Source organism: Cokeromyces recurvatus, assembly GCF_025118155.1.
Source record: "Cokeromyces recurvatus strain NRRL 2243 chromosome Unknown BX663scaffold_7, whole genome shotgun sequence".
Classification (NCBI taxonomy): Eukaryota; Fungi; Mucoromycota; class Mucoromycetes; order Mucorales; family Mucoraceae; genus Cokeromyces; species Cokeromyces recurvatus.
This window is the reverse complement of record NW_026251393.1, coordinates 217,294-229,923: the sequence shown is the minus strand read 5'-3', so window position 1 is coordinate 229,923 and position 12,630 is coordinate 217,294. Positions and strand designations below refer to the sequence as shown.

Below are 12,630 nucleotides of genomic sequence, written 5' to 3'. Positions count from 1 at the left end.
GGAATATAGCTTCACTTAATGATCAATGAATCAACAATTGAAGGAACGTGGATAGGAGCATTATTCATAACAATATAAAATCCCTTCATCTCTGGGAAGTTGTCCATTATATCGCTGATAAACTGCATATAATGAGAACATGTAGTCCCCTTCGGAATAGATAGCTTATCTCCAGGTGCTTTACGTTTAGTTGCACCAACTACTTCCCTTTTCTTTACATTTCCAGGCTCCCTCATAGCCACATTTACAACACCTAATAAAGAAGATTTGATCCCCCCATCACAGTGTATGGTATAGCTTTTGCTAAAGGGTTTTTCAACAAAAATAGGTTCACCGCGTCTAGGACAAGCTCTTCCACGAGGCATGTTAATGTCAAACACTGACTTGTCTAAAAATACACAGTTCTAAAGATAATTCATCCCCTTCTGAGTTCACTCCTCTACAGTCAAAGAGCACGTCTTTTCAAGTTGGGCAGCACTATTTCTTGCAACAAGTTGGCAAGAGATCCCTTTCACCGAAATATTACATTCCTCTTTCATAAACTTGGGCCACTATAGACTTCTTTATCTCAAGCCCTTCAGAGCTCTTTCTTAAATCATCAGCAGCGTCTATAATAGTTGCTCTTGAATTTTTGTCAGAAAAGTTAGTTACATACTCTTTGTGGCGGTCATCCAACTTGCTTTTAGGACAAGTAGATCTTAGGTTTGCCATTTTATGAAGTAAAAAGCCATTTAGGTCTTCTTTTTTTTTTGTTGTCACCATTTTCGTGCAATATGATAATTTACGTTTGCAGCCGTGGCAGCCTTTTTAAGTTTCATGCATTCTCTTTTTCATAAAGAAACACAGTTATCGACCCTTGGCTATGTATTTATTGTATTCAGTTCATCTTTCTTTCTTAGGGTTCACTTCAGTCACATTGAAGTCAGGTTCCTCGACTAACTGCAAGTCGAAATCAAAATCATTCTTAGCCATCTTAAGATCTGTTATTTTTTTAAGCGAAATGAAGGAGCTTCATCATATTGAGTTTTTTTGTTCCGTCTATCATCAAAGATACCTCCTCTTCCATCTTCGTGGTAAAAAGGCATTTCAGAGTCCATTGCTAAGTTTGAAAATTGTAGAAAGAAGAAAAGTGTATTGATTTTGACCAATTCATCGATTTGGAAAAAAGTGACCAAATGATCAATTGGTTTTCAAAAAGCTGATAAATTAAGTTCAAAAACTTGACCGATTGATGGTAGAAATACTATTACATTTTGAATGATAATATAGATGAAAGAGTAAATGAATTATACGCGTACCTGATTTTTTTTTTTAGCTGGACTTTAAGCCTGATGACGCAATATATTTTTTTTTAATTAAATTCATCTTTTTTATAAAATTAACATTATTCGTTGTTATACTCTATACCACTTTTCTTTCTGCATTATAATCAGAGCAAGAAAATAAGAAAGAATATATAAGATTTTGTTATGATGCACTATTATTCTTTTTTACAGACAACGTACTATGGTTTCGCATTGTAAACAGTTCTTCACAAGTCTCTGTTTTCTTCAAGATTAAGGCTACTGCTTGAGATGTAGGTTAATTGGGGCAACATCGTTAGACAGTTGACAACTATTAGCTTTTATCTTTTTACTTTTCCTTCCCCCTTTTTTTTTAAGATTAAGGCTAATACTTAAGATGTGGGCTTATTGGGGCAGCATCTATAACTGTTGATATGGGCTTATTGGGGCAGTATCGTTAAGACAGTTAGCAAGTACTAGTTTTTTTCTTTTTTCTTTTTACTTTTTACTTTTCTTTTCAAGATTAAGGCTAATGCTTGAGATGTGGGCTAATTGGGGCAGCTATGGCAATCGAAACTGATAATTTAATTTATTGCAAATGACACGTTTAACCAGTCGCATTGTAAGTACATTTAAATACAGGTCTCTCAATCATTGTTCACATTTTCTTAATGGATCAATAAAATATATCTCATTTTAGGATAATGCATTGCAGAGAACTTTCAGGGTGGATGTCTATACCAAGAACGACATTTTCAAAATTATCTTAACCGACTTTTTTTTTTCTTTTTAAAAAAAATGTCCTATACTTTTCCTTTTTTATTGCCTCAACTATGAAAAATATCGTCTCAAAAGCGTTGCATAGTATCTCAATTCGTCTCACTGAAAGAGTTTGCTGTCCCAAGACAGAAAAATTGAATCCCCAGTGATATATTTTTGTCTAACAGAAATCTGGTTAACTGTTTATATTTTTGTGTATCATCAGAAGGATGCTGTGGAAAATAACAAACAAAAGGTTAAAGATGAAAATAATCAAGAACAATGTATTCGAATATAGAACGTGTAAATTATTCTAATTTGAACACGAACAGAGACAAAAAATGGCGTGTGTAATTGCAACAGTATTTACGGTTCCTCCCTGATTTTATTCCCTCATGTCCTGGGGATCTATGTATTCAGTAATAATAAAGTAAGATGAATTACATAATAAAGGACAAAAATACAAATCCGAATAAATATGTCAAGATAAAGTATTTGTATAAAGAGTCTTGTAAATAATATAAATCTCCGTGATAACATGTAATTTATCTCGATAATAAGATATAATATTACTTTTGACTACTTGTCTTTATTATGTTTATAAATATATCTATAGATTTTACCTCAATTAATCAGTCTCAATCTATACCTTTTGTTTTTTTTAAATATTATTATGTTTTATAAGCTATTTCAGTTCAATTGATTCAAATAGTCAAGTGGAATACATGTATATGTGCGTGAAAAATAGATGTCTTTATTCTTGCTGAGTAGATATCGATCCACTCTTTAGATTTAGTTAAGCCCATTGTTAATTGGAAGTATCTAAACATTTAAATGTATTCATATATATTCATTTATTTTTAGCATTCATATAGCATATAATGAATACTATTTTTATTATGTAATATAGCTGTATCAGCAATCAAAGCATGATTTGTTGATTGAAAGTCAGGAAATTACTGATATTGGATAAAAAAAAAAGGGCTTTGTCATTCTCTTTTTTTTTTTTTTTTTGCATGATATCAAAAATACATTTATTTTATTTTCATTTTCCTATAAAAAGTTGAAATTGAATGCCCAACAATTTGCTTACACTTTATAAAAGAGTAAAATTAAATTAGATAGAAAAAAAAAGTAAATAAAGTTGTATGATTTTTAAAATTGAATGATTCTATCAAGAATGAATGACCCGAATTGTATTGTTCCATTTTAAAATTGAACAAGCATTTGATGTGTAATACAGCTATAAATAAGAACATTATTGCACCGCTATAGTCGTAGAATTATCGCGCTAATCATATTTCATCATCATACTATTAAAAATATAAATATGTATATGAATATAAAAAAAAAAAAAAAAAAAAAATCGGGGTTTTTATAAATATTTATATATTTGTCTATTGTAACAACAACTAACAAACTACTATTATAGCTCTTTATTATGCTGTAATGTGAGGTAGTACGAATATAATAAAACTAGTCAATGTCATCATTCTGACAAGTCCTTGATATAATTGCCTTTGAAAGATAAAAGTTTATTTATTTTATTTATTTATTTTTGCTTTCTTTTATTTTCTTGAAAAAAAAAAATCTTAAACAAGAAGGATTTTATATACACGTGGTTTATTATATATAGTATCAGTAAAAGTAAATGAAATAAAATAAAGCAAAGTAAAAAAAAAATAAAAATAAAATAGTAGAAAATAAATAAAAAGAACAAGCATATATAATTTAAACGCATGTATTAAAATAATGGCAGGACTTTAATTACAATGAAATTTATATTTAATGGCTATAAAGTCATTATTATTAATTTTTTTTTCCTTTTTGTAATACGAATCTCTATATTTGGAGAGTAAAACAACAACAAAGAGCATACAAACTCAAATTACAACATAATTTTTTTTTTCTTTTCTTTTCTCTTTTCTTTTCCTTTCCTTTCCTTTCCTCTCCTTTCCTCACCCCCCACCCCTTTTTTTTTTTTTTTGCTTTTTTGGTTTCTTCTCTTTTCTTTATATATAAAATAAATGTCAAATATTAAAGTAAAATAAAAAAAAAGAAGGATTTATGAATGTACCTTGAAAAAAAATAAAATAAAAATTGACCTCTTGCTTGCTTGCTTTTTTTTTTTCAGGAACTTAAATCTAAACTTCAAAATAATGGATACTGTCATCAATGGAAATTATTAAAAACAAAAGAAATCGAAACTAAAAGAAATGAATTTAATGACCAATACGTAGAATTTGATGATAAAATTATAAGACAAACAACAAAACCATTGGTAAAATAAAATTAAACAGTGTAAACAAAAGTAAAAACTTGTAAACTTAATTTTTTTTTTTTTGAAAGTGTCAAAATATAGATTTGATTGTACCATCAAAAAATAGAACACCAAGTAAATACATACAAATATTTATATAAAAAAAAAAGATAGAATATATTCAATTATTGACAATTTTCACTTTCTTAGGTCAAAAGTTACAGCTTAAACATTTTTTTAATATTATTGGAACTGAATTACACGAGCAGGAATCGTGCTTCATGAAACTTGATGATCATCATTTACATCAAATAGAAAATACAGATTCAGACCTTCGAGAGGTAAATAGATTTTTATTTTAAAGAATATATTTATATATTATATGTGTATATGTATATGTTTGAATGGCTTATCTTGTTTAGTTTGAAAGAAATGATGAAAAGAGACAATTTCGTATACAAGAATTTATAAAAACAGAACAATCTTATGTTGATACCTTAAAGACAGTTGTAAAATATGTAGTCAATCCACTTCGAATTAATATGCATCAAAAGAATAGCATCTTGAATACATTTAAATGTCAAAAAATATTCTTAAATATTGATCAAATTATGCAAGTCAACCGTGATTTTTTATCTGATTTATTAACTATGAAGAAGAGTTCCAATTTTGGTGATTTATGTAAAAAGCATGTAAGGAAGATGATTATGAATTAAAAAAAAAAAAGAGTGATTTAAAATTCCAACCCATTTTTTTTTTTTTTCTTAGATTAATAAATTTGAATGTTATCGAAAATATTTATTAGAACAAGCAGAAGCACAAAAATTGCATGCCAACGAATATAAAACAAATCAAAATTATAAACGATTTATATCCAAAGTAAAAGAAGTACCCGAATTTAAAAGAAAAAGATTACAAGATATTCTTGTAGAACCAGTTCAACGTATTAGTCGATATTCAATGATGTTGAGAGATATTCTTCAGTTGACACCGGAAGAGCATCCTGAATTCCGAGGTTTAAAAGCAGCATGTGAAAAAGCGAGTGAAATTGCAACCATGGCTGATGATAATGAAACTAAAATAGTATATAAACTTTTAAATTTACATCATTCTATTAAAGATTGTCCTGTAAGTAACAGATGTATTTTATATATATATATATATATGAAGAGGGAGAATATGCTTGTGATAAAGAAGAACAAAAGAAGGGGAAAAAAGGAAAAAAAAAAAGGAAAAATAGGAAAAAAAAAAGAAAAAAAAGGGGTGGCTAATAGAAGTATTTATTAGTGTTCTTTAATTAGTCAAAAACGATCTATAATCGCTCATTTAGATGCTATTGAAATTCATCGTGTGACAAATAAACCGACTAGAGCAGTGTCTATCTTTTTATTTACAGATAAAATTTTAGTAGCCAGTCGTTCCTCATTAGATGCAAAAGAAATTAATCTTGAACACATATTAAACAATAATAATAATACACATGTTATTTCTCCAACACACAGTTCTAGTACATCTTTATTATTTTCATCCAATCATCATCCTTATAAAATGGATAAACATCTAATGAAATTTAAAGGTTGGGCAGATATTGAAAGTATAGAATTATTTGAAGGTGTTCCAGGTAATGATATCTATTGTTATACATTGACACACAATTTTTAACTCTCTACTTGATAGAACGCCCAGGATCTTTTATTTTATCCACTACATCAGCCCAAGAATTAGCAAGAGATGAAGTATCTAATATTACAACACATGAAAAATACTTTTATAAAGGACCACGGCTATTTACCGTCATACCCACACGAGATGAATATTCAATGTCAAAGTCAAAGAGGACAGATTATATTGAAAGGATGATGAAGTTTAGAGAAGAATTTCAAAAGACAAGGGCACTGATGAAAAGATATGATACAGAAGATAAAGCTTATTATAGAACTTGGAATGGAGTACCTATTTATTGTAATATTTACAGTCAAGAGAGTTATACAAAAGCAAGATATAAAAATGATTGTACGATTGTTTATATGGAAAATGATTTAATAATTGAACCTGAAGATCTATTTTCGACGCGATCTTCTCTTTATAATCCTTGGATAGTAGGTCTTATACAACCAGAAGAAATGAAAGGATTTAGATTTAATATTTGTACTCGAACTCCATTTCCAACGTCTATAGGAAATAAATCAAATGAGCAAACAATTGATTTTGAGAGTATCTTTTGGAACAATTGTGAGTATCTATTTAACACGTTTATGTATATAGTTGTATAGTTGTATAGTTATATAGTTGTATAGTTATATATATTATAGAGTTATATAGCTATATATCTATATATATTATATACATATTATATACATATTATTTACTCATTTATTTTTATTTACTAGTAATTTATTTGAATCAATGTTTGAAAAGATCTCAAGACTATGTAACACAATCTATCCTTAAAATTCAACAAGCAGCAAATCATTCTATTATAAATCGTAGAAGTAGTCATCGATCAAAGAGTAAATCTTTATCAAGAACTTCAAGTATACCCACTATTGGAAAATTATTTCATACCAACAATGATAGATCAAGATCTGTATCTCCTTCAAAAATGCTAGTAAAGACTTCAAGATCTTCTCAATCTATTATTTCTCCGAAATGTGTCCCTGTTCATTATTCTTGGAGTGGAAGTAGTAGTTGTACATCTTCATCTCAAAATGATACATATCGACATCATAGTCCATCTGTAACTACCTTGGCTTCCTCATTTTGGTCAACTGCTTCCTCATATCAATTATCTCACATGAATGCTACAGAAGAGCAATCCAACATAACCACTGATAAGGTATATACTATTTATAGACAAGAATGAAGGATACTTATTTATAAAAGTAATAGAACTCTATTTTACCAGCCCTTGTAAATAATAACAAACCTCAGCAATTTAAGAAGAATAGAGACACTACAATTTCTTCTTTGGGCAGTAATACAAGTACAAAAAGTACATTCAGTATGATTGAGGACTTTGAAGAAGAAGAAGAAGAGGAAATTAATTATATGACACTAGATGTTAAAAAGGTAAAAATATAACATGATAATTTTTTTTTTTATTAATGAATATTATTTTAATAGTCAAAAAAAGTGAAGGAAGATTTAAATCAAGTGGTTATTTCACCCGTATCTTCACCTGGCTTACCTACACCAGTACCAACACCACCTAATCATGATGGTTTAAATTCTATCTTATTAAAACCAATAGTAGGTTTTGAAGATGAAATGCAACAACAATGGAAACAATTAGTTACTAAATATGAATTATTAGATAATGAATTAAAATCCATTTAAAAACAAAAAAAAAAAAAAAAAAAAAAAAAAAGTGGGCATTCGTCTTGATGACGACAACAGTTTCATTTTAATTTATTTACACATGAATCATAAAAAAGAAAGAGATCATTAATATCTTTATATTATGTGCATGTGTAGTAAAATATTTATTGTCACAAAAATTTATTATTAAATAATGGGTTTTATTATATAAAACTTTATTTGTTTCCCTTTATGACGGAAATATTACATCTTTTTTTTTTTTATTATTTATTTTTTTTTTATTTATTTATTTTTTTTTATTTATTTATTTATTTATTTATTTTGAATTATTATTAAAAAAAAAAAAATTAAACTTCTGTTGTCATACAATAAATACAAAAAAGGAAATTAAAATCCTCTTTTTTTTTTTTTTTTTAATTGAGCTAACAAATCGCTTTCTTTTCCTTTTTTTTTTTTTTCTTTTTTCTTTTCTCTATTATTATTATTATTATTATTATTTTATTTGATTAGTTCTAATTTTGTTGTATATATCATTTATACAGCAATAAGTAACGTTCTATTATAACCCTTATAATGAGTGATTCCGCATCTGAACAATTGAAGTAAAACTTTATAATTTGTCTATATTTCCTGATTCAAATACGAATTCATTTTTTTTTTTTTTGAATAGTTATGATAATTCAGCAAGTACATTCATTTCGGCTTTATGGTTTAATGCTGCATTGGCAATAGGCTTTTTTGGTGCTTTCCTTATCTTAAGACCGATTCGTCCTCAAACTTATTCTCCTAGAACATATGCAGTCCCAAAGGAGTAAGTCTTTATTATTATTATTATGACTTGTATGCATATCTAAATCTTTTTTTTTTTTTTTTGGCTTTATATAGGAAAAGACCTCCACCTCTACCAAAAGGGTATTTTAGCTGGATATTCAAACTAGTTAGAATAAAAGATGAAGAATTAATTAGATCAATGGGACTTGATAGATATATGGTCTTGAAATTTCTTAGAATGGGAATGGTTACCTTTTCTTTGTATTCATTGTTTGCTATCCCTATCTTATTTCCAGTAAACACAATTAATCAAGGTCATTTATCTGGTTTAAATTATTTAACTATGGGCAATGTGACTGAAGATAGAAGAACTTGGGCTCATTGTTTGTTAGCTATCATTTTATCCAGTAAATATATACTTGTTTATACATTTGAACATATTGATTTAATAGTCTATTCTAGTTCTAGTTTGGTATTACACATTTCGTGAAACTAAAAATTACATCAACTTGAGAAGACATTTCCTTTTAAGTTCGGATTACGCAAATTCTGTTGCTGCTCGCACTGTTTATATCCCTTCTATTCCAGAAGAAATCAATAATGTAGAAAGTTTACAAAGAATGTTTGATAAATTTCCAGGTGGCATTAGACGAATTTGGCTGAATAGGTTAGTTTATTTTATTTTATTTTATTTTTTTTGATAAATGTATACATTCATAATGAAGTCTAAGATTTTTTTTTTTTTTGATTTAATTTGATTTAATTTAATTTAATTTGTCTTAATTTGATTTGTTTAGGCAATTAAATGATCTTCCGGATCTAGTACAGAAACGTCAAAAGTACGCATTAAGTTTAGAGGCAAAATTGACCAAGGCTATTTTGGCTACCTATAAATATCATATCAAAATAGGTGATTCAAATAGAATAAATGAACAAGGTTTAACACATGCTGATATTCCTTCAAAAATCAGACCTACTCATCGTGAAAGCTCTATGCCCATTCCATTACCATTCTTTGGTCATAAAGTAGATAGTCTACATTTTTATCATAATCAAATTAAGGAACTCAATGATACTATTGCTGAAAAACAAGAAAATGTAATTCATTTTTCTCAAGTTAAATCGGCCTTTATTGAATTTAATCAACAAATTGCTGCTCATATGGCGGCTCAAACGTTGGTCTATAAAGAATCCATGCAAATGGCTCCTCGTTATATCGGTATTACTTCATCAGATATCATTTGGGAAAATATGAATATTGGTTCATATGAAAGATTAATTCGTCGAATGATTAGTTTAACTCTAACCACAGCCATTGTTATCTTTTGGGCTATACCAGGTATAAATAAATATATAATTATAAGGATAGGACGAATGACTAACTAACTGACTGACTGACTGACTGACTATTTATCTATCTATTTGTCTGTCTGTCTGATTTCTTTCTTTCTTTCTAGTTGTCTTTGTTCAAGCAATTGCCAACATTGATACATTAGCTAAAGCTTTGCCTTTTCTAAATGCAATTAATAATATGGGCCCTACTGCCGTTGGTATCATTCAAGGTATCCTTCCCGCTGTTTTCTTATCTATCTTGATTTCTTTAGTTCCTATCATCTTTACTATCCTTTCGAAAAATGAAGGCATTCCTCAAAGATCTTTTGTTCAACTCTCCCTTCTTCATAAGTTTTTCTTCTTTCAATTGGTAGATGTCGTGCTTGTCTCTACATTGTCAGGTGGCTTTATGACCATAGTAGATAAACTGAATAATTTCGTTCATAATCCTTTTGAAATCATCAACGTTTTATCAACCAACTTACCCAAGGCATCTACTTTCTTTATTACCTTTGTTATGCTTCAATCCACAAATCAATCTGGTCAAAGTATGGTTCAAGTCGTACCTTTCTTATTATCTTATGTGAAACCATTCTTTAACACAACTCCTCGTGATCTGTACAATGCCAAAATATCCTGTCTTACCGTCAATCTTGGTACCCTCATCCCTAGTCAAACTGTCATTTTTATTCTAGGCCTTGAATACGGTGTCATCTCTCCTCTCATCTTACCCTTCGTTTGCCTTTTCTTTATACTCCAGTACTTTGTCCATCTCTATCAATTTTTATATGTCTATGAAATCAACCATGAAACAGCTGGACGTCATTTTCCAAGAGCCATTCGTCACATCTACATTGGCTTAATTATTTCACAATTGACCTTGGTCGGCCTCTTTGCTATTCGATCTGGAGCTCGTGGTCAATTAGGATTGATGATCGTGACCTTGATTCTGACTTGCTTTGTTCTCTATTACTATGATCGTGCATTCAAACCTTTATTGAAATATTTACCTATCTCTGACTTTAGTGATCCTGCTGTAGATCATCACAAAGGACAGGTTAAAAGGGACGAGAGTAGATTGCTCAAACACAACATAGTTCATGTATCTAAAGAGGAAGTGGAACATCATGATCAAAAGGCACCTGATCATATGAAAGAAGATTCTATCTCGGATGATTTGTCTTCCCCTGCTGTTGATACTGCCGAGGAAGAAGAAGAAGAAGATAGCACAGGCTCTCGTCTTAAACATCGTCGTCATCATCATCATCTTTCAAAGTTACCTACTCATAGTTCTATTCATTCACCTACACAGACTGAAGGCCATCATGCTCATCAACAATTGTTAAAACGACTTTATCATGAAAAGCAAAAGAGCCTTCCGGATATTCAAAGGGATCAGGATCGTATCATTCATACCGCTAAATCCTTGTATGATGTCGAAACTTACTTGCACCCCTCTGTTTATACACCTTGTCCCACCATCTGGATCCCTGAGGATGATCTCGGAATCACTCAAAAGGAAATACAGGAGCTCAAGTTGATCGGTATCGAGGCCACCAGTAGAGGAGCTGCTGTTGTACGTAACGATAAAGGGAAAGGTAGTATTACGATTGATGAGCAAAGTATCATTCATGACGATCAAGGTATGCCAGGTGGTCTTTCGTCTATCAATCGACAAGAATCCGATATAAATGATTTTGTTCGTGTTTGGGTCGATAGTTTTAATTTTGCTGAAGCTATTACTATCATGTAAAAAGAGAAAAAAAAAAAAAAAAAAAAAAAAAAAAAAAAAAAAAAAAGGAAAAAAAAAGTATTTTGGTTTTTTTTATTATTATTTATTTTTTTTTATTTATTTTTTATTTTTACATGTGTACATAACGAAACATTATGATTTCTTTTGCTTATTTATATACATTTGTCTACATTCATATTATTTTAATAAAATTACATTCTAATTGTAATGTTGTAATACTAATAACTATAATAATAGAAATGGTGTATGTAATTCCCTTTTTTCCCCCCCACCCAACCATTTGTTTCCTCAATATACACGTTTGTTGTTCAAAAACGACACCATGCAACAAGCAACAATTAAAAACGTTGACTTGATTAAGAAAAAGAGAGAAAGACAATTAATTAGAGTAAAGAGAATCTATTCTGAAGGGATCATTACGTACTTTTAGCTTTCAATTAGACATGCTAATTTACGAAAAACATCATGTTCCATGTTTCTTTTTCTCTTCTCCTTCGCTTTTAACTCTAGTGTTTTCTGCATACAAACACCACTCACTTTTCTTGTAGAAAAAAAAAAAAAAAAAAAGTCAGCAACATGTCTTTCTTTTTTTTTTTTTTTTTTTTTTTCAATAGACTTTATAGACTCAAAGTGCATCCTTGGATACTCTTTAATTTTGTTGTAGTAGATTCAATGCGTATTATGAACATGGATACTTTTTTATATTTCATTTATGTAAAAAGAGCAGAGGAGGAGAATGTTTTATAGTTACATACTTTATATAATGAAATAAATTCATGATGATTGACATTTGGAGCAAATATCAATATGCCTCTGTAATCAAATATAAAATAGTAGTTGACAAGAAGAAATTATCATTTTCTTTCTTTCTCCTTTTTTTTTTTTTTTTATATATATATAAAAATACACATATTTATATGTATTGAAATGTAGTAAGTGTTGCTGGTTTATCTATAAATAAAGCCATTCTACTATTCTTTCTTTTATATATTTATATACATACATAAATACACATATATTTTTTATTTTTTTTTTTTTTTTTATTTTTTTAGAAGAAAAATCATTCTTTTTATTTTTTTATTATTATTATTATTTTAATATTTAAAAGAGAGATATGAACTTGTCTGATCTTGTTCATAGAACAACTACAGGAG

At 28.9% G+C, this 12,630-nt stretch overlaps 2 protein-coding genes across 2 annotated transcripts; both read left to right on the top strand.

The window, feature by feature from the left end:
* The first annotated feature begins 4,014 nt into the window (after positions 1 to 4,014).
* On the top strand, positions 4,015 to 7,661 carry BX663DRAFT_502848 (uncharacterized protein). Its single transcript, XM_051526672.1, has 10 exons — positions 4,015 to 4,084; positions 4,177 to 4,323; positions 4,392 to 4,437; positions 4,513 to 4,643; positions 4,725 to 4,994; positions 5,071 to 5,430; positions 5,590 to 5,923; positions 5,980 to 6,534; positions 6,693 to 7,371; positions 7,426 to 7,661. The coding sequence occupies exons 1-9, from the start codon at positions 4,070 to 4,072 to the stop codon at positions 7,163 to 7,165; spliced, it is 2,331 nt and encodes a 776-aa protein (XP_051384561.1). The 5' UTR covers positions 4,015 to 4,069; the 3' UTR covers positions 7,166 to 7,371; positions 7,426 to 7,661.
* Positions 7,662 to 8,608: 947 nt separating this feature from the next.
* Positions 8,609 to 11,476, top strand: BX663DRAFT_530119 (uncharacterized protein; the record flags this gene model as incomplete). The annotated part of the gene is made up of 5 exons (XM_051530296.1): positions 8,609 to 8,798; positions 8,854 to 9,058; positions 9,189 to 9,730; positions 9,849 to 10,796; positions 10,821 to 11,476. 5 exons carry the CDS (start codon positions 8,609 to 8,611, stop codon positions 11,474 to 11,476), a joined length of 2,541 nt encoding a protein of 846 aa, XP_051384560.1.
* Positions 11,477 to 12,630: the final 1,154 nt, after the last annotated feature.

Coding starts and splice junctions, on each gene's coding strand:
- BX663DRAFT_502848 (XM_051526672.1), top strand. Junction 4,324..4,391: donor GACAAACAACAAAACCATTG/GTAAAATAAAAT, acceptor TTTTTTTGAAAG/TGTCAAAATATAGATTTGAT. Junction 6,535..6,692: donor GAGTATCTTTTGGAACAATT/GTGAGTATCTAT, acceptor TTTATTTACTAG/TAATTTATTTGAATCAATGT.